Source organism: Scyliorhinus canicula, chromosome 8, assembly GCF_902713615.1.
Source record: "Scyliorhinus canicula chromosome 8, sScyCan1.1, whole genome shotgun sequence".
Taxonomy (NCBI): domain Eukaryota; kingdom Metazoa; phylum Chordata; class Chondrichthyes; order Carcharhiniformes; family Scyliorhinidae; genus Scyliorhinus; species Scyliorhinus canicula.
This window is the reverse complement of record NC_052153.1, coordinates 116590405-116612727: the sequence shown is the minus strand read 5'-3', so window position 1 is coordinate 116612727 and position 22323 is coordinate 116590405. Positions and strand designations below refer to the sequence as shown.

Below are 22323 nucleotides of genomic sequence, written 5' to 3'. Positions count from 1 at the left end.
CCCCCCCCCCCCCCCCCCCCCGTGGGTGTACCAGGGAAGATCTTGCTTTTGCTCATATTGAGTTTCTAGCCCGAGCAAGCACCAAACTCTTTCAGGAGCACGATGATTCCGTCCATGCTGTTTTGTGGGTCCGAGATGTAGAGGAGCCGATCATCTGCATAGAGTGAGACTCTGTGCTCTCTGCCTCTCCCTTCGGATCCCCCTCCAATTTTTTGCTAGCGGTTCGATTGCTAGTGCGATCAGCAGTGGGGACAGTGGGCATCCTTGTCTGGTGCCCCTGTGCAGCTGGAACTATTGGGAGTTGGTATTGTTGGTCCGTACACTCGCCATGGCAGTGTTGTATAGGAGCTTTACCCAGGAGGTGAACCCTGTTCCAAGCCCGAACCGCTCCAGTACCTCTATGAGGTATTTCCATTCAACTCTGTCAAAGGCCTTTTCTGCGTCCAGGGAGACGATCACCTCTTGTGTTCTCTCCCCGGAGGGGGTCATTATCACGTTCAGCAGGCGCCTGATGTTCGAGGTAAGCTGTCTACCTTGACGAAGCCCGTCTGGTCCTCTGTGACCACCTCAGGTACACATTCTTCTAGCCTTTTGGCTAGGATTTTGGCCAGTATTTTGGCGTCTGCGTTCAGCAGAGATATGGGTCTGTCTGACCCACATTCCGTTGGGTCTTTGTCTTTCTTAGGTATCAGCGAGATTGAGGCCTGTGCTAACGTGGGTGGCAGTGTGCCCCTAGCTAGCGAGTCTGTGAACATCTCCCGCAGGTGCGGGGCCAGCGCTGTCGCAAATTTTTTGTAGAAGTCCGCCGGGAATCCGTCCGGTCCCGGCCCCGGTCCCTTCCCCGTCTGCATGGAGCTAATGCTGTCCATGATCTCTCCCAGTGCTAGTGGTACTTCCAGGTCTCGTTTTCTGCCCTCTCCCACGACTAGTATGTCCAGTCCATCAAGGAACCGGTTCATCCCAGCCTTCCCTGTTGGGGGCTCTGAGGTGTACAGCTCTTGGTAGAAGGCCTTGAAGGTTTTGTTAATCCTCTCTGGTTCTGTTTCCAACGTGCCTCCGGTACCCCTGATTTGTGCAATTTCTCTGGTGGCTGCCTGCTTTCTCAGCTAGTGTGTCAACAGGCGGCTGGCTTTGTCTCCGTGTTCGTACAGGGTCCCGCGTGCCTGGCGGAGTTGGTGCACTGCTTTCCTGGTGGAGAGCAGGTCAAAGTTCCTTTGTAGTTCTTTCCTCTCCGCCAGGAGCTCTACGGTCGGGGCCTTGGAGTATTTATGGTCTACCTCCATTATGGAGTCGACCAGCTTCTGCCTAGCCACCCTTTCCTCCCTATCTCTTCGCGCTTTGAAGGCAATGATTTCCCCTCTTAGTATGGCCTGAAGCGCTTCCCAGAACATGGAGGGTGAGACCTACCCGTTTTGGTTGTTCTCCGTGTACTCTGCTATGGCCCGCGCTATCCTTTCGCTGAAGGCCTTGTCAGCTAGTAAGGCACCGTCCAACCTCCATGTGGGGCGTTGGGCCCTTCCCGTCTCTAGCGGCACGTCCATGTAGTATGGTGCGTGGTCTGATATCACAATTGCGGAGTATTCCACTTTGTCTATCCCTGGAAGCACCGTTTTCCCCACCACAAAGAAGTCAATTCTGGTGTACACGTTGTGTACTGGGGAGAAGAAGGAGAATTCTTTCTCCCCCGGGTGGGCGAACCTCCCGGGGTCCACTGCTCCCATCTGCTCCATAAAGTGACTGAGTTCCCTTGCCATGCTTGAGGTTTTCCCCGTTTTGGGATTTGATCTGTCCGTCTTTGGATCCTGTACACAGTTGAAGTCCCCCCCATGATTAGTCGGTGCGTCGCTATGTCCGGGATTTCTGCCATGGTCTTTTTGATGAAACTCGTGTCGTCCCAGTTGGGCGCGTACACGTTGACTAGAACTACCGGTGCCCCATCCAGGGCCCCGCTGACCATGACATACCGCCCCCCTGGGTCTGTGACCGTCTTTGTCGCCCTCAACATTGTCCTCTTGCCGATCAGGATCGCCACCCCCCGGCCCTTGTCCCATAGCAGGAATGGTAGGTTTGTCCCACCCAGCCCTTTCTTACCCGCAGTCGGTCCTGCTCCCTCAGGTGCGTCTCTTGGAGGAAGACTATGTCGGCCCTCATGTTTCTGAGGTGGGTGAGGACTCTAGATCTCTTCACTGGGCCGTTAAGTCCCCTTACGTTCCAGGTGATTATCCTGGTGGGGGGCTTCTGCCCCCTCATTCCTGTGGGATTAACCATATTTATCTGGTGGACGCGCCCCTTCCCTCCGGGGTTTCCCTTTGTTAGGGGGCCGTCCAGGATGGCTGCTATCACTGCTCTCCCCATGTGGTCGGGTCTCTGCGCTCCGGGGTTTCCCCTTGTCCCTGGGGCACCCGCCATGGCCGTCCACTGTGTGTCCGCCACGCGGGTAGTCCCCTGCACACTGGGGGCCCCCTTTGCCCACAGACCGTACTGGGTGGGTGCTTGCAGCGCTTCCTTGTTTCGAGCCCTTGGTTGTGGCACTTTGTAGCCCTGTTACTTTTCTGGCCTCTTTTGTCCCTTTGTCCCTGCATTTCCCCTCCCCGGTCTCTCGCTCCCTGTGTGCCCCCCCCCCCCCCCCCCCCCCCCCCCCCCCCCCAGTCTCTCCCTTTTCCCTCCTCCCCCTCTAGCACCAGGGGAGAGGGCACCTGTCTGTCCAGCTCTTTTTGATGCGGCGATACATCCGTTCCGCTGCTTCGTGTGCTGATTCGCTGGCCTGAGCTGGCTTGCCCCTTGTCCCGTCTGCTTCTGGTGCCCCCTCTCCCTTGGCTCCCTTCTGGTGTTTTTTTTTATCTCCCTTCCCTTTCATCTTTTCTTCTCCCCTTGTTTTTCTTTCCCCCCCTTTTCCGCACCCTATTTTTATTTTATTTTTTTTATTTTTTATTTTTTTTGTCTCTTCCTTTTCCCCCTCCCCCCTTCCCTTCTTTCCTTTACCACTTTATTTTATTTATTTATTATTTCCCCCCCCCCCCTCTTTTATGCAACTCCTCTCAGGTGGGCTTACTTTGGATGGGAGAGAGTGTAAAAAGAGAGAAAATAGTATATATACCCCTCCCCCCCCCTCTCTCTTTAACAGTTTTCTTTTGTTTTTTTTAATAAAAGTCCTTTTTTTTTCTTCCTTTCCCCACTCACCCAGGAGAGAGAGAGAGAGCAAGAGGCTTTTGTCCAGTCTCTTTGGCCTTGCTCGTGGTGGTCGCTATCGGTTGGGGGTGGGTGGGGGGGGGGGGGGGGGTTGGGTCGGTCCCCGCTGCTCGGTCCCCGCTGCTCGGTCCCCGCTGCTCCGTTCGGGCTCCCGCACTTCGCATCCCACGTCCTCCCGGTGGGGGTGGTTAGGTCGCTGGTTGCTGCCGCCGGCTGTGCCCCGCTTCGGTCCTGGCCGCTACCGCTCCTGGCCTGCGTTGGGGAGGGGGGGGGGGGGGAGGTGGACCTGCCGCTGCTGCCGCCGCCGAACCGCTCCTGCTGCCGCCGCCGAGGATCCTCCGCCGACAGGTTTGTTGTGTGTGTGTGGGGGGGGGGTGGACATCGTCCCTTCCCTGCTCTTTGCCGCTGCGGAGAGAAAGGCCCTGACTTCGTTACCCTGCGGGAGCCCCTCTCCGTGTGACCGCTCCGCTTGCCGACCGGAAGTCCAATCCTGGACTGACCTGATTAACACTACAGCCCTGGACGTCCGGTGGCGACTATGCTGTGAAAAGTCACACATTTAGCAGCTCCTGCTCTTGGTGGTTTTTTGACGGCTTTTAAGCTGGATTTTTGCGGAAATTTTTTCTAACATAAGTGGATAAAAGTGGGATGAGGAGAAGGCGATCCCTATCCGATGGAATTATGCTCGAAAAATAATCGCAAAAGGAGGAATCAAAAGCTGGTTGGAAGTGAGGATCTGAGCTTGATGGTTGCAATGGCTGAGAAGTGAGATCCGGCCCTGTCGGCTGAACGGTCAATGGATCAGTTGGTTACATACCTGGCTGAGAAGTTCACCCAGCACTGTAAGGTGTGTGCGGAGGACCTGACCAAGGTGGTAACTTCGATTAAGAAGGCTGTCGACCGGATGGAGGTGACCGTGACAGCCCAGGGACAGTCGATCCAAAAGCTACAGGAGCAGGCAACGGAACAAGAGGAACAGTCCACTGGGATGGCACTGCAAATTGGCATTTTACAGGATCGGCAAAAGTGGCTGCTGGAAAAGGTGGAGGACCTGGAGAATCGTTCCCGCAGGCAGAATGTTCGGATCGTCTCCCGGAGGGAAAGGAAGGATCGGATGCCGGTGCGTATGTTGTGATGATGTTCGAGAAAATGAGGCATTCGACAGGCCGTTGGAGGTGGACTGGGCTCACAGGGCACTTATGCGCAAGCCCCAGGGTCGTGAGCTCCGAGGACATTGGTGGTGAGACTACACGGATTCCTGGACAAGGAACGCATCATGAGATGGGCTAGGGAGACAAAATGGTTCGTATGGAAAGAAGCTGAGATCCGGGTCTACCTAGACTTGGGAGCAGAACTTGCTAAGAGGAGGGCGAGTTTTTATAAAGTCAAAGCGGCCCTGTGTGCAAAGGGAATAAAATTGTGACTTCTCTACCCGGCCCGTCTTTGGGTAACCTACGAGGAACGGGAACTATATTTTGCCTTGCCGGAAGAAGTGGCGGGCTTTATGAAAGACAGCAACCTGGGGGACGCATCACACCTATCTCTGCTGCCAGTGAGGCAAACTTCTCCTCGTGATACCCCACCATCCGAATTGCCAGGCCCTTGGACTCTAGCCTCTGTTCCACATGGTCAGTGTCCCCTTTTCAACAGCTCTACCGTCCTGGCTAGGCCGTCCTGGGCTTTCCTCCTCTGCTGACCAAAAATCTCATTCAAGAAGTCCACCAGTTGCTCCGTCGACTACTGGGTGGGCAGGGGAGGCCCTTTATCCTCTGCCATCTTGACCGTTGGCACAACAAGATTCTCTTGCTCCAACTGCTCCCTTTTTGACCCACTTCTGGTCTGTAGATCCATCCACCAGCCAGACCAGTGGAGTCTCGCTTTGTCCAATCACTCTTGCACCGTTTTTCATCAAAACTTCCACCCGACGAGCGGGGAAAAGGTCAGGAAAAACCAGCCTTGAGTGTGATTTGCCAAATGTGCGGCCACTCACTCCATGGCTGCCACCAGAAGTTCTATTTTTATTTTTAAAAATACATATTCTTGTGCAGCTGTATCTCAATGTTGAATTTCCATTGAGGCCGAATGCCACATTCCCCTATTCTGGAATTTTCGCCCCCACACCATATGAGGGCTCCTCCAGATTGCCTGCCTCTCATCCCGAGAGAAGACCACGGCTGGCCATACACCAATGATTGTCACTGCAGTGAATCATGTTTGCCAGCCATTTGACCTTATGGAGGCCTTGCTGCCATTTGGTGCTCAGGCCCTTGCTCGTCCTGGGTCTGTGTCAACCTGCGATAACCTCCTTCTCCTAATGTGGGCCATTGCCAAGGCAGGGCTGTCTGCAGCATCGACGCCTCAGTGGATCTGTGAACAAGTTGAAGTGATGCATAGGTGAGTATGTCCTTTACCAGTTTCCCTCCATCTCAAAGCCAGCAGTCAAATGCTAAGCCCTTCATCTGGCCTCTGCCCAGACATGACATCCCCATCCATCCCTTCAAGGCAAAGGGAATCCTGGAGGACCACAGATGGGTGTTCCTCACGCTCATGCATAGATGTGTATGGAGACATTGCTCTTTGACCAGCATAATGAAAGCCATGTGCAAGAAGCCTCCTGTGGACACTTCTCTGCCTGTTTCCAGTGTCCTCAAAATTCTATAGAGACCATGTCGTGGCAGCTTAGAAAGATGAACTGTATGATACCTTACCAGCCATGGGTGGATGATGGTTTGGAGTTGTGAGTCGGTTGCCCTCCAACAGCTGTGCCCCTTGGAGGCATTCCACTTCCCTCCTTCCATTCATTCCTGCCTCTGACTGCAGTTGATGGCAAAGGACACAGAATTAATGGCAGCTCTACCCTTGCTGGGATCTTGATATTATGAAGCACCATGAGTTGGGAATAAACTTACTACCATGTTGGCTTCACCATAGAGAGGAAGACGCCAGTGAGCATCCTTTATATCTGGTTGCTTCATGAATATTAGGATGGCCCTTTAGTCGGACATGTGCTGACCTAGAGCACTACCCAACCAAATAGATCCTTTTCCTACCTCGAGGGGTCTCACTAGCTACATGATCAAGGTCAATTTGCAAAATAGTGACCTTCATCTTTCAGATTCCCTCCACCACCTTCCTTCCTCCTCCTATCATCCATCGTTCCCCATCACCATAGATACACCCCCTATCACCATTCCTGTCCCTCTGTCATCCTTGAATCTCCCCTCATTATCCTGGAGCCTTTGACAATCCATCTCCACATGCCTTTCCTCCCTCAGATCCAGCACGCTGTACCATCATATGCATACCCTGGCTCTGCCGCTTCCTGTAACCTGAGCCACTTGTCTTGTGCCCCTCCTTAACCCAACTGATTTGACCTTCACCTTCCAGATACTTACCCTGTACCTGCCACCGTACAGCATCCCACTCCCCCCTCCGACTGTGACTGTTCCCTTCTATCATCAGTACCCTGAAGACTCTGTACATTTTCCCTCTCCATTCTCCTGACATTCCCCTCCCATCCAGGCACACTTCGCTCCCTTACCTAGTAAGCCTGCCTCTCCTATCCAGCCTTTGCTGCACCCTTCCGCCTTCCCACACCACCCTCCTCAGCCTTCACCTTCATTCCCTTGTCCAGCCTTGGTGTAAATTTCGCTAAAGGTACTGAATATGAGTGAAATTATGCTTAGTTCTCAAGAACGAGAAAGCAACATATATGGACCTCAACGTCACAGGAGAGGCGAAGCTCACCAGGTACATGCCAATTATGTACAGTCATAAAACTTTAAAATTCTAAATTCTGGTAGGGAAGGTGGTTTGGAGGAGGAACCTAATTCTGGTGAGGTGGTCGTTTAATAAACATGCATGAGTTGCTAATATATGCAAATAGGGTTTCCTACATTGTTGTCGGGATGCTCATCCCATCTTTAACCTGTCTTGAAAGTTGGGAAAAAAAACGAACAGCTTATCCCATTGTCAGGAAACAGAGTTTTAGTTTCACACAAAATTAAGCGTCTCAGTCATAATTCTTACTGCTGGTGGGAGCAGAAAATTTCACCACTAGTTTCTGTTGCTCCACTGGCTTCCAGTTGAGTTTGAGTTCTTGGTACTGCAAAGAAAACCTTGATTATTGTACATAAATCTATTTTCAGAAACGTTAATTCCAGAAGTTGACATTCATGCTTGACCTTGTCTTTGCATTTTATTTTTTAAAATTCTCTTATTTCAAAATTTGTTGCCCCAGTGATATTCATTTGCAGTAATTTTATATTGGTGCACCAAACAGGAAGTATTACATGCTGTGTGAATGACTGGTCTTGCTGACAAAAGTATTTTTTTTATAAACTGGAAACATGTACATGCCATGAACTGTACCACACTAGCTTCAGTCTTTTTTTATTAATTAATTGTTATGGGAACCTGCACAAGCTCCAAGTTCAGGTCACATTACAGGTCTCTGACAAAAATAATGTTAAAAGTTTTTCAAATATGGAATAAAATATTTCTAAGTAAGTTTAATAATTTTCTTCCATTTTGACTATTTGACTTTAATAACTTTATATTGCTAGTCTTCCTTTCAGTTGTAAACTCACATTTAGTGAACAAAGAGGGTGGCTGAAAAATTTTCAAAGAATATTTTGAACATTTTTACTGGTTACCCTCTTTGATTTGCACATTTTTCTTGTTACATCTTTTCAATCATATATCATAAATAAGGGATGGGTAAACCTCTACTTCCTCAACATTTCTCTTCCTTTATGACACTTCTTAAAACCTACCTCTTTGATCAAGCTTTTAGTGACTTGTCTGAATATCTTTGTTTGTGGCTTACTGTCACATTTTGTTTGATAATCCTCCTGCAAAGATTTTTAGGATGTTTTACTATTTCCAAGGTGCTATATAAATTCAACTTCATGTCACTGTTGTACATTACATGTAAATTATAACAGAAGCAGGCTATTTGGTGTCTAACTTCCACTTGTACTTCAATTGTATGCGTTAATGAGGCATGAATATTCCAAGAGGGTGAGTAAAGGATCAGGGGAATTATGGATCTCTGTGTCTATTTGGAACCCTGGATATCCGTTATCCCTTCTCAGTTCCCAAATAACAGAGGTCAAGTCTGTGCTTTTTGGCAAAGTCCGCTTGTACTTTATTTGTCAGCTGTGCCACTGGAAAACTTCTTTTCAACACAACATTTAGGAAGTTCCGACTAACCCTTTAGCAAGCTAGTCAGATTGATTGTCTTTAGCGAATACAGTGGTTGAGTTTTAATTCGATTACAGATCGTGGTAATTCTTCAAGTCATAATACACAGGATAACATAACTAAATGATTTAAACAAAAGAAAGATGGTGTTTAGCAAAAGCAAGCAACAAAGAAATAGGTTTCAGAAATTTAGATAGGGTGATTCCAGAATGAGTTTTTCCATCCCGGTTAGTGATTCTTAAGGGGATTATTATCTTAAGGTCTGGCCTTCTTTTTACTTCTGATTGGCTTTAACTAATTTATAATTCACTCAATTCAGCTAACTGTCTGTCTATCAATTTATGAGATATATGTATTTAAATATATTGGTGCTAATTTCCCATTCCATCTCTTGCCAATTTAATTAGAAAAACACGGTTTTTGTTAAGAAATTATCATCCCTAGACAGGCTGTTACTATAGAAACAGAACTATTTGTACTGGACAGCTGCCCAGTTTTGACCATACGATGGGGCCTTTTAGCTAGTTGACGTCACTGGCCTTGCAGTCTCAAGCAACTTGCAAAATGTGAAACCTAGTGAAACCTTAGTGGATTCCCAGCTATTGTTGCCCTGAAGTAATGCTTAATATGATTATAGTTAATTATTCTTAATGAGTTCTCGGTCAAACCTCTATCATCTTCCCTTACTCTCATGGTTATAGCTGATTAGAAAAGTCAATTTCTACCAAAGAGGAAAAGGTAGAGCAGGTTGTGGTGAACTGGAAGGTAGAGCAGCGATAGAAGGAGGGAAGTGTAAGAAGGCAAAGAAAAGTTTGCCTGCAAGAGTATTAGGGTTTGGACATAATGGGCTGGATTCTCTGCCGTCGGGATGCTCCGTTTTGCCGGCAGTCCGGGGGTTTCCCAACAGCGTGGGGCTGCCCCACAATGGGAAACCCCATTGACCAGCCGGTGAAATGGAGCATCCCGCCAGCGTGCTGAACCAGAAAACTGGCGCGACAGGATGGAGAATCCAGCCCAATTTGCCTGGAGCTGAGAAGAGGTTGTTCTCAGTGACAGCAGTATAGCAAGGATGAAGGGGAAGTGAATGGATGGAGATCAAAAGGATAGAATAGTTTAAAATGGTGCTCAAAAAACAATTTACTAATGATGGAGAACTCAAAGCTTTTTTCTTCGTTCATGGGATGTGGGCATAACCGGCAAGGCTAGGGCGGCATGGAGTGCAGTGGTTAGCAGTATTGCCAACGGTGCTGAGGATCCGGGTTCGATTACGGCTCCGGGTCACTGTCTGTGTGGAGTTTGCACATTCTCCCCGTGTCTGTGTAGGTCTCACCCCCACAACCCAAAGATGTACAGGTTAGGTGGATGCTAAATTGCCCCCTAATTGGAAAAAAAAAGAATTGGGTATTCTAAATTAAATCTAAATTACCTGCAAATACTCGCATTCAACATATCGTCTTGCATCATTGATTTTGTCTATGTATGTGGTTGTGGAACCCCTCTTCACTCATCTGATGATGAAGTTGTGCTCCGAAACCTAGTGATTTGAAACAAACCTGTTGGACTTTAACCTGGTGTTGTAAGACCTCTTACTATGCTCACCCCAGTCCAACCCCGGCATCTCCACATCATGGCTACCATCGACATCGCAAACTGGCGGTTCAAAGTGGAGAGGATCTCCAAGAAGATCGCGCATATAGACACTGAGATCAAGTTTCTACAAGATGCAAGAAAGCAGTCAAGATTCTGAAAGGACTACAGATTACAACCCCACTCAAGTCGACCTAAAACACAGACTACGTAAAGAGACTCTGCCATCGCACCTCTCTCAAACTCCTCAACGACTTCGTACACCAGCTCTACAGCAGACGCTGCAACCTGGAAACAAAGATAGAGTCCAAATTCTCAACTTGCGCTCAGGATGCAGCAGACCAGTTGCAGGACACTTCCAAACAGACGAGACAACGGTACTACACCACCTACATGTGCACCAAGAACAGGAATCTTGAGAAACTCGGCATCACCACCAGCACCAACTAAGCCTGCCCCGGTACCACAGTAGAAAACAATACAGGGAAATCTGTTGTCCTCTTTTGGACTACACCCGTCAACCAGACAAAATCAAAGTCCTTAGCAGAGGGCTTAATTTCTGCACCACCACCAGAATGGACCCCACCAGCCTTGCGGCAGACACGGAGGAACTCATCAGGCGAATGAGGCTCCGGGAGTTCTTCCACAGACCTCAAGGGGCCGACAGCAAACCTAATGAGACAACCAATGAACTGGAACAGCAGACCGAGAGGTTTGCTGTGCAGCAACCGAAGAGGAAAGAGACGAATTAGACCCCTCCGGAAGGCCGCTGCCCTAGACTCGACATGTATGCTCAAGCTGTCAGGAGTCGCGTCAATGCCAGATTTATCAGTCGCATTCACAAGATAACCCCGAACGTCACCCAGGCACAACGCAAAGCCATCCACGAAACCAGCAGACAAAGGAGGGACCACCATCATACTGAACAGAACGGACTACTGCAAAAAAGTGTACCGACAACTCAACAACTAGGAACACTACAGACAGTTACCGACAGATCTGACCAAAGAACACACCCACCAACTCAACAGACTGATCAAGACCTTGGATCCAGACCTTAAGAGCACCCTATGTGCTCTCATCCCACGTCCTCCCCGCGTTGGAGATCTTTACTGCCTCCCGAAAATACACAAGGCCAACACACCAGGCCATCCTATCATATAAGGCAATGGGACCCTGTATGAGAACCTGTCTGGCTACATCGAGGGCATCTTGAAACCCATCGTACAAGGAACTCCCAGCTTCTATCGCGACACAACGGACTTCTAACAGAAACTCATGGACCAGTTGAATCAGGAACATTCTTCGTCACATGAACGTCTCAGCACTATACACCAGCATCCCCCATGACGATAGCATTGCTGCAACAGCGTCGGTACTCAATGCCGACAACTGCCAATCTCCAAACGCAATTCTACAACTCATCCGCTTCATCCTGGATCACAACGTTTTCACCTTCGACAACAGGTTCTTCATCCAAACACATGGAACAGCCATGGGGACCAAATGCACACCTCAATACGCTAACATCTTCACGCACAAGTTCAAACAAGACCTTCTCACCGCACAGTACCTTCAACCAACGCTATACACTAGATACATCAATGATATTTTTTTCCTTTGGACCCATGGCGAAGAATCACTGAAACGACTACACAATGACATCAATAAATTCCATCCGACCATCAGACATGGGTACCACCATTATATGTGAGAACACCACCAGGTACGTGGTACATACTCATGTGATTCGGCCAGTGTTGTCTACCTCATACACTGCAGGAAAGGATGTCCCAAGGCGTGGCACATTGCCGAGACCATGCAGATGCTGTGACAACGGATGAACGGACATCGAACGACAATCGGCAGGCAGGAATGTTCCCATCCAGTTGGGGACCACTTCAGCAGTCAAAGGCATTCAGCCTCTGATCTTCGGGTAAGCACTCTCCAAGTCAGCTTTCAGGACCCACAACAACGCAGAATCGCCGAGCAGAAACTTATAACCAAGTTCCGCACGCATGACTACCGCCTAAACTGGGACCTTGGATTCATGTTTGATTACATTCACCCCCCACCATCTGTCCTGGGCTTGCAAAATCCTACCAACTGTCCTAACTTAGTCAGAATGATGTGTTATGGGCCAGGATATAGAGAACCCCAAAGTGTATCATGGAGTTCACCTGACCCACAACTTTTAATAGATTGTGGTATGGGGAGCACACACGGCCCACTCTACAGGTGTGGTACAGCAGAAATGGAAAAGGTTTTAAGCAAAACAATGTTAATTCTATGAACTCAAGTTAACCTTTTAAAAACATGATGTGGAGATGCCAGCGTTGGACTGGGTTGAGCACAGTAAGAAGTCTTACAACGCCAGGTTAAAGTCCAACAAGTTTGTTTCAAACACTAGCTTTTGGAGCACTGCTTCTTCCTCAGGTGAATGAAGAGGTATGTTCCAGAAACATATATACAGACAAATTCAAAGATGCAAGACAATGCTTAGAATGTGAGCATTTGCAGGTAATTAAGTTATAGAATAGAACAGTACAGCACAGAACAGGCCCTTCGGCCCTCGATGTTGTGCCGAGCAATGATCACCCTACTTAACCCACGTAACCCGTATACCCGTAACCCAACAATCCCCCCATTAACCTTACACTACGGGCAATTTAGCATTGCCAATCCACCTAACCCATACATCTTTGGACTGTGGGAGGAAACCGGAGGACCCGGAGGAAACCCACGCACACACGGGGAGGACGTGCAGACTCCACACAGACAGTGACCCAGCCGGGAATCGAACCTGGGACCCTGGAGCTGTGAAGCATTGATGCTAACCACCATGCTACCGTGAGGCCCCAAAGACTCTGAGTCTTTACAGATCCAGAGATAGGGGTAACCCCAGGTTAAAGAGGTGTGAATTGTCTCAAGCCAGGACAGTTGGTAGGATTTCGCAAACCCAGGCCTGATGGTGGGGTAATGCAACATGAATCCCAGGTCCCAGTTGAGGCCGCATGCATGTGTGCGGAACTTGGCTATAAGTTTCTGCTCGGCGATTCTGCGTTGTCGCGCGTCCTGTAGGCTGCCTTGGAGAACGCTTACCCGGAGATCAGAGGCTGAATGCCCTTGACCGCTGAAGTGTTCTCCGACTGGAAGGGAACTTTCCTGCCTGGTGATTGTCACGCGATGTCCGTTCATTCGTTGTCCCAGCGTCTGCATGATCTCGCCAATTTACCACACTTCGGGACATCCTTTCCTGCAGCTTATGAGATAGACAACGTTGGCCGAATCGCACGAGTTTATACCGTGTACCTGGTGTGTGGTGTTCTCACGTGTAATGGTGGTATCCTTGTCGATGATCTGGCACGTCTTGCAGAGATTGCCATGGCAGAGTTGTGTGGTGTCGTGGTCGCTGTTCTGAAGGCTGGGTAGTTTGCTGCAAACAATGGTTTGTTTGAGGTTGCGCAGTTGTTTGAAGGCAAGCAGAAGCAGTGGGGGGGGGGGGGGGGTGAGGATGACCTTGGTAAGATGTTCATCTTCATCGATGACGTGTTGAAGGCTGCGGAGGAGATGTCGTAGTTTCTCCACTCCAGGAACATACTGGACGACGAAGGGTACTCTGTCGGTTGTGTCCCGTGTTTGTCTACTGAGGAGGTAGGTGCGGTTTTTTGCTGTGGCGCATTGGAACAGCCGATCGATGAGTCGAGCGCCATATCCCGTTTGTACGAGGGCATCTTTCAGCGTCTGTAGATGTCTGTTATGCTCCTCCTCATCTCAGCAGATCCTGTGTATACAGTGGGCTTGTCCATAGGGGATGGCTTCTTTAACGTGTTTAGGGTGGAAGCTGGAGAAGTGGAGAATCATGAGGTTATCCATGGGCTTGTGGTAAAGCGAAGTGCTGAGGTGACCATTCTTGATGGAGATGAGTGTGTCCAAGAATGCAAATGATTTTGGAGAGTAGTCCATGGTGAGTCTGATGATGGGATGGAACTTATTGATGTGATCGTGTAGTCGTTTCAGTGATTCTTCGCCGTGGGTCCAAAGGAAAAAATTATCATCGATGTATCTGGTGTATAACGTCAGTTGAAGGTCCTGTGCGGTGAGGAGGTCTTGTTCAAACTTGTGCATGAAGATGTTGGCATATTGAGGTGCGAATTTGGTCCCCATGGCTGTTCCGTGCATCTGGATGAAGAACTTGTTGTCGAAAGTGAAGACATTGTGACATTAAACCCTTCATGTCCGCACTGGTGTTCTATCACTTTCCTGGCTTGTAGATAGTGGACAGGCAGCGGGATGCAGGAGATTAGTTACTTGTAAAATTCCCTGCCTCTGACATGATCTTGTAACCACAGTATTTCATAGAATCATGGAATGGTTGCAGCACAGAATACAGCCTTCCAACCCTCTTTGTAAGAGCAACTCAGATATACACACTCCTTGCATTTTTCTTGTAGCCGTGCAAATATTTCTCATCAGGTAATTATCCGATTCCTTTTGAAAGCCATGATTGAATCTGCCGGCACACTTTAAGAAAGCGGATTCCAGCTCCTAATCATGTACTGTGTAAAATTCGTTTTGCTACATGGCGCTTATGATTCTTCTGCCAATCCTGTTAAATAAGTGTTGCTTGGTTTTTGACCCTTCAGCCAATGGGAACAGATTCTCTTCATCAACTCTGTCAGGTAGTTCAATCAAATTTTCTCTCGATCTTCTCTAAGGACAACAGCCCCAGCTTTGTCAATCCATCCATATAGCTTATGTCTCTCATCTGTGAAATCACTTTCATAAATCTTCTCTACATCCTTTCCAATGCCTTCACATGTGCTAGCCAGAAATGCACACAATACTCCATTTGAAGTTGAATCAATATTTTATAAAGTTTGCCTGCAAGCGTATCAGGGTTTGGACACAATGGGCTGGATTCTCCCAAAATTAGAGTATGTCTCCATGCCGGTGCAAAAATGTGGGGTTTTACTCTTGAAATTCCTAGAAAAAGGTTGAACGAATTCAATGCCCTGCAGGGGGCTAGCAGGGACCCAGAGTTAATCTCGCAGCTTTAGCTGTGGATACAAGCCCTCGCACTTCCGGTTCAGAGTGCACGCCGACGACCTCCAGCGGCCGCGCCGTGCACCATGGCGGACTCAGACAGCGAAGCCAGACAAAAAAAAACCCTCTATCAGACATGCGCCCGAGCCTCAAACCCTGCACGAGTACTCCCGACTCTCCGATTCACCCGCCCCTGACATGGGCGACCGCGGACTGAGTGCGCAGCCGCCCCGCCAGCATCCCGACCGGCAATAGGTGGTTAGTTCCAGGCTGTCAGGAACTCGGCCGGTCGGGAGTGGCAATTGGTCCCCGGCTGCGGGGCGTACTCCACGGTCACACCGGTTTTCGGGGCCCGGAGAAACGCCGGACCGACGACTGGCCCGATTACTGTGTGGATGTGGATACTCTGCCCCCGCGCCGGCCGCGCCTTCGGTGCGGGGCTGTGGTGAATCCAGCCCAATATGTCTGGAGCTGAGAAGAAGTTGTTCTCGGTGACAGCAGGAGTAAGGCTGAAGGGTAGGGCATGAATCTGTATGCGATCTGAAATCTCGCCTGCGTTAATCCCGTCTTTGGCCTCTTGCGAGATATAGTGGTATTTGTGCTTGTGGCTAATGTGGCCGCTAAATTGCAGGCATAGAGTTTTATAGCACTAAAGGAGGTCCTTCAGCCCATTGTGTTTGTGCCGACCATCAAGCACCTATCGTGATGGATGTGAAAAATTTCATATTTTTAAATTTTGCAGAACCACTGAAAATACAGCACAAAAGGGGCCCTTCGGCCCATTAAATCTGCACTGACACATGAAAAACACCAGACCCACCTACCTAATCTCATTTGCCGGCGCTTGGTCCATAGCCTTGAATGTTATGACGTGCCAAATGCTCATCCAAGTACTTTTAAAAGGATATGAGGCAACCTGCCTCTACCACCCTCCCAGGCAGTGCATTCAAAACTCTCACCACCTTTTGGGTAAAAATAGTTTTCCTCACATCCTCACTAAACCGCCTGCTCCTCACCTTGAACTTGTGTCCCTCGTGACTGACCCTCAGTTTTCTCTGCTCCAACGAAAACAACATAAGCCTATCCAACCTCTGTTCATAACTTAAATGTTCCATCCAGGCAGCATCCTGGACAATCTTCTCTTCACCCGCTCCAGTGCAATCACATCCTTCCTATAATGTGGCGACCAGAATTGCACACAGTACTCCAGTTGTGGCCTCACCAAAATTTTGTACAACTTCAACATAATATCCTTGCTTTTGTAATCTACGCCTCGAATGATAAAGTGTCCCATACGCCTTTTTCACCACCCTATTAACATGCCCTCCCGCTTTCAGAAATCTATGGACAAAGACGCCAAGGTCCCTATGTTCCTCAGAACTTCCCAGTGTTATGCCATTCATTGAATATTTCCTTGTCAGATTTCCCTTTCCAAAGTGTATCACCTCACATTTTCAGGGTTAAATTCCATCTGCCAGTTATCTGCCCACTTGACCATCCCATCGATATCTTCCTGTAACCCAAGATACTCAAACCTCACTGTTAACCACTTGGCCAATCTTTGTGTCAACCACTAGATACTAACTTCCAGTCACTAAAGTAGCCGTCTGTCATCACCATTTGTCTTCTGCAACTATGCCAATTTTGAATCCACCAATTCAAATTATCCTGTATCCCATTTGCATTTGCCTTCTTTATAAGTCTGCCATGTGGGACCTTGTCAAAGGCTTTGCTGGAATCCATGTAGACCACAACAACTGCACCAGCCTCATCTACACACCTGGTCAGATGCTCAAGAAATTCAATCAAATTTGTTCGACATGACCTCCCTCTGGCAAAGCCATGCTGACTATCCCCGATCAAACCTTGCCTTTCCAAGTTGGGATAGATTCTCTCCTTCAGAAATTTCTCCAATAGTTTCCCTACCACTGACGTGAGACTTGTTGGTCTGTCGTGCCCTGTTTTACTTCTGCAACCTTTCTTAAATAGTGGAGCCACATTAACTGTTCTCCGGTGCTCTAGCGACTGTGGCGACTGTGCCTGTGGCGAGAGAGGAATTAGAAATTTGGGTCAGAGCTCCTGTAATCTCCTCCATCAGTAGCATGGGACACAATTCACCCGGACCTGGATATTTGTCCACTTTTAAGCCTTCCTACACTTCCAATACCCTGCCACTCCCTATTTCAATTTTCTCCAGAATCTCACTGTCTCTCTCCCTGAGTTCCATACTTACATCCTCATCCTCTTGGGTGAAGACAGATATGAAGTATTCTACACCCTACCAATGTCCTCTGGCTCCAAATAAATTTTGTCCCATGTGACAAATTTCCCTCTTGATCCATAATGGGCCCTACTCTTTCCCTGGTTATCCTCTTGATGTACCATCAATTGGACTCGAGACATGATTAAGATCCAAACTGTGGCTTTAATCAGCTAGTTGTTAACCCGGTGGTCGACTACAGAGTAAGGCCGACCGCCGGGAACTCTGGGTACTTATACCCCACCTCGGAGGCGGGGTCTACTTGCCTCTCGACCAATTGGTGAGCAGTCACATGACTAGTCCCAGCCAATCGGACGAGAGGCACATGACCAGCTAGAGCCAATGGGAAACCCATGCTCTGCACCAATGGCAGTGCTCACATTCATACCACCACACCTCTTCCCATTGATACTTACAGAATATCTTGGGATTTTCCCTACCTTTCCCAGCCAGAGAATTTTCATATTCCCTCTCTGCTCTTCTAGTTGCTTTCTTGAGCGCCATCCTGCAATTTCTGTACTCCACCAATGCCACCGCTGATTTGCTTTTTTTGTACTTGTAAAAAGACTCTCTTTTCCTTCTCATCGTATCCTGAATATCTCTGATCATCCGTAGTTGTCAGGTCATGTTGCTCCTTCCTATCACCCTAGAGGGAATATGTTGGGTCCATACTCTCCCCATTTCCTTTTTGAATGCCCCCCCCACTGCTTTCCTGTAGATTTCCCCACAAGTAACCCTTTCCAGTACTGTGGCCAGATCCCGCCTTATTTTACTAAAATCTGCTCTCCCACAGTCCAAAACTTTTTTTTGGAACTTGTCTATTTCTTTGTCCATAATCAGCTTAAATTGTACCATGTTGTGGTCGCTATCGTTAAAATGCTCCCCTACTACCACTTTGATGTGACCATCAATTCACAAGACACGTGATTGGAAGTGAACAGTGGTTTTAATAGTCTTACAACAGAGCCTGCCTGCGACGAGATGAACTGGCAGGCAGGCTCACGACTGCAAAGCTTTATACTTCCGTTTAGTGGGAAGAGCCATGGGCAGAACCATGGGTGGAGCCAAGGGTGGAGCCCAGTACAAACTCCTCATCTCCCCCTATGGGCAGAGCCGCACAACTGCTCGTATACTGAGCTTACAAGAACACAACACACACAATATAACACAGTGTGAAGTACTAGATTGTGATTCACCACACACTTCAACCACTTTTCTGGCTTGATTCCCCAGAATTAGATCCAGCACTGCATGTCCCTTGTTAGAACCTGTACATATTGAACTAAAATGTCTATATTTGGTATTGTTTGTTGTGAATACATTGATTTTCGCAGGGGCAATATAACCTTTTGTAGCAAGGTTCAGGAATGTGGTGTGCTTTTGGATTGCAGGTGGTACACTTAATGGGAGGGGCAGGCTGGTCAGTTGCTTCTGGAACACCAAGCTGGACAGACATGCTTCAGTTTGCTCTAAGAGACTTTGTACCAATATAAGCATGTAAAACCTGGTTGTTAGCCTTATTCACGAGTGGTATTTTGAGTTGGCTTAATTGAAATGTAGAGGCAGGTTTCAGGAAGCAAGTTCAGATGATGTAACTGATAACTAAAGCTATTTCTTTGTTGCTAATGTGCTTAATTCTGTGTTTAAATTAAAGTTTTATTTTACCATAAAAGCTGTCTGCTGGTCAGTGTTATCACTCCTGTTGTGCAGTGGCATTCCCTCAAATCCAAGTTTTACCAAACCCAAATTATGGGTTCCAGTCTGGGATCTGAACAAAATAATGGGTCCTGGTTCTGGTCATAACACCAATCAAATTTTCTACGACTTGGTTCATAGCTTTGTATGCTATGGCATTTCAAATGCTTACCTAAATGCTTCTTAAATGTTGTGAGTGTTCCCTGCCTCCCATCCTTTCAGGCAGTGAATTTCAGATTCCCATCAGCCTCAGGGTGAAACATTTTTTTCTTCAATCCCCTCTAAATTTCCTGCCCCTTACCTTGCATCTATGCTCCTTGGCATTGACCCCTCCACTAAGGGAAAAACTCTTTCCTATCTGTGTCCCTCATCATTTTCTACACCTCAATCATGTCCCCCCATCAGCTTTCTCTGCTCTAAGGAAAATAATCCCAGCCTAACCAGCCTCTCTTCATTGTTGAAAGGCTCCAGGCCAGGCATTATCCTGGTGAATCTCCCTGCACCCTTTCTAGTGCAATCATATCCTTCCTATAGTGTGGCGGCCATAACTGCACACAGTACAGTTGCTTAAAAAGCATTTCATATAGTGTTAGAAAAGCAAAGATAAAAGCCCCGGGGCGGGATGGGTACCCGGTAGAATTTTATATAAAGTTCTCCGGGATATTGGGGCCGCTGCTGGTCAAGGTTTTTAATGAAGCAAGGGACAGAGGGGAGCTGTCCCAGACGATGTCGCAGGCTACCACATCCTTGATTTTAAAATGGGACAAGAACCCGGAGTCGTGTGGGTCTTATAGGCTGATCTCCCTTCTTAACGTGGATGCTAAACTGCTGGCAAAGCTTTGGCCACTAGGATTGAGGATTGTGTGCCGAGTGTTATTAGGGAGGATCAAACAGGGTTCATTAAAGGTAGGCAACTGGTGGCTATATAAGAAGATTGCTCAATGCGATCATGATGCTCCCAGAGGGAAAGAAGGTGGAGGCAGTGGTGGCAATGGACACGGAGAAAGCGTTTGACCGGGTAGAGTGGGAGTACTTATGGGAGGTGCTGGGACGGTTTGGATTTGGGGTGGGTTTCATCAACTGGATCGAAGGGGACCGGCTGAGGTCGTCCACCGGGCCCACATGACAGTGTCCCGGATGAGCAGATTCTTCGGCGTACAGGACAGGTGTGTAAAGTGTCTGAGAGGACTGGCAGAACATGTCCACATGTTTTGGGCTTGTCCAAAACTTAGGAAATACTGGCAGGAGTTTGAGGACATCATGTCTAGAGTATTGAACACGAGGGTGCTGATTTTTGGGGTTTCAGTGGCCCTGGAAGTCCAGGGGGAGAAAGAGGCTGACGTTTTGGCCTTTGATTCCCTGGTAGCCCAGAGACGGATACTTCTAGCTTAGGGGGACTCAAAGCCCCCAAAGTCAGAAGCCTGGCTGTCAGACATGGAGAGTTTCTTGGGCTTAGAGAAACTCAAGTTCGCCCTGAGAGGGTCGTTGTTGGGGTTCGCCCGGAGGTGCCAATCATTCATTGACTTCTTTGCGGAGAATTAATCGTCAGCGGTGGGGGGGGAGGGTTAGGGGAATGTAGTATAGGGGGTCAATTCGGCAGATCTGCGTGGGAAGGGCTACGGCAATTGCACTATGTACTTTGTTTACTGTGCAGTCCTTTTGTTTTCTCGTTCTGTAATTCTATTGTTTACAATGCCGAAAAATACCACAATAAAATTGTTTATTAAAAAATAAAAGCAAAGATAGTTTTAAGATATTTATATTTGTATTGATAAACATTAGAAATAAGATATAGTTCTAAGTGTATATAAAAGCAAATTATTGCGGAAGCTGGAATCTTAAACAAAAACAGAAAATACTGGACAATCTCAGCAGGTCTAATAACATCTGTCAAGAGAGAAGGGAGCTAATGTTTTGAGCCTGGATGTCTCTTTGTCAAAGCTAGAAAGAACTGGAAATATGATTAGATTTATACTTTCGTTGGGGAGGGGTGGGTGCATGGAGCAGTGGGCTGGATAGAGAATCAACAATTGTTGGAGATTGGCAGTGGTGGAAGTAATGCCTGAGAAGCATACTGATAGTTGCACATTAAGAGATCAGAATGTTAATGGCAGAAGAAAGGTGATCAGTGTGTCAAAGGACAACCTGGAACAGAGAACAGATGGCCCAAATGGTTTTGGGGGCGAGGACACACTGATGAGGTAAAAACAGATCAATGGAAGAAATGGAAATGAATTGATAGCAATAAAAATGGGGTGAAGGTTGAGGAGAGAGTTCACAGTTACAAGTTGTTGAACTTGGTGTTAAGTCCAGAAGACTCTAACGTGCCTAATCGGGAGATTTCCATTCAAGTTTGAGTGGATTTCAAGGAGCCAGCTATGAAACTAACCTCAATGTTTACAAACATCCAGCTATGATTGACAGTTCTTGGACCACATCAAAGGCAGTGTTGTGCTTTCTGCAGAGTAAAAGAGGAAACGAGAGCACTTAACTGTCTTTGATGTGGCCTAAGAACTGCCAATAGTAGCTAGATGTTTATTAGTCAAATATATACTAGGTATACTGTAAATCCTTATATTCATACCTAATTCTATTTTAGATTGTTTAGTGCATAAAAATCTATTTATACCTGTCTCTGTTATGTGTGAAGAAGCAGTATTCAAATTCTAATTGAGAAATTCTTAATTATTTTAAATTCTGGACCTGACTGTTTAAAGTGCTCCATGTGGGGAGATCTGCAATAGATTATTTTTTGTTTAAGGTCTACAATCATGTAGCTCATACATCTAGTTGTATGAGTTCGCCAGAGTTGATCTACCCCCAATCAGTGCTCTATGAATGGTGCCGCAAGGGGGAGAAATATCATTTTATTAAAAATGTAGAACAAAATTCTGATGATCATATTATTTTTCTCTATACAATAGGAAGTATTTTCAAGAAAAATTACTCATGCTACATTTGCTATGCTCTTTATTTGCATTGGATTGCAGAATATAATTGACAATTTAAGGATTACTTTGTCTTCGTAATGAAACAGTTTTAAAAGTAAAATCAAATTACATGCACTAGCTATTTTTTTGATGTTATGACGAGTATTTCTTAATCCCAAAGAAGTTGTTTTTTTAAGGTATGGCCATTGAAGCGTCATTGAATTTTATTTGAATGTGTTATTGCGGTGAAATTCTAAAGCTTTCCATTTATTTTCTTTCCAGGCTTTGTGAACTGGGCCAGTTTGAAATAACAACAGGGGGCTGGGTCATGACTGATGAGGCTAATACGCATATTTTTTCAATGATTGACCAGTTACTTGAAGGACATCAGTGGCTTGAGAGGAATTTAGG

The 22323-nt window shown here is 47.4% G+C and overlaps 1 protein-coding gene across 2 annotated transcripts in view; it reads left to right on the top strand.

Moving 5' to 3' along the window:
- Window positions 1–22323, top strand: part of man2a1 (mannosidase, alpha, class 2A, member 1) — a 245702-nt gene that overhangs the window by 73443 nt on the left and 149936 nt on the right. For both annotated transcript variants that reach the window (XM_038805125.1, XM_038805126.1), the window contains exon 5: window positions 22195–22322. In XM_038805125.1, coding sequence (XP_038661053.1) covers window positions 22195–22322 — 128 coding nt within the window. The remainder of the gene's footprint in view (window positions 1–22194; window position 22323) is intronic.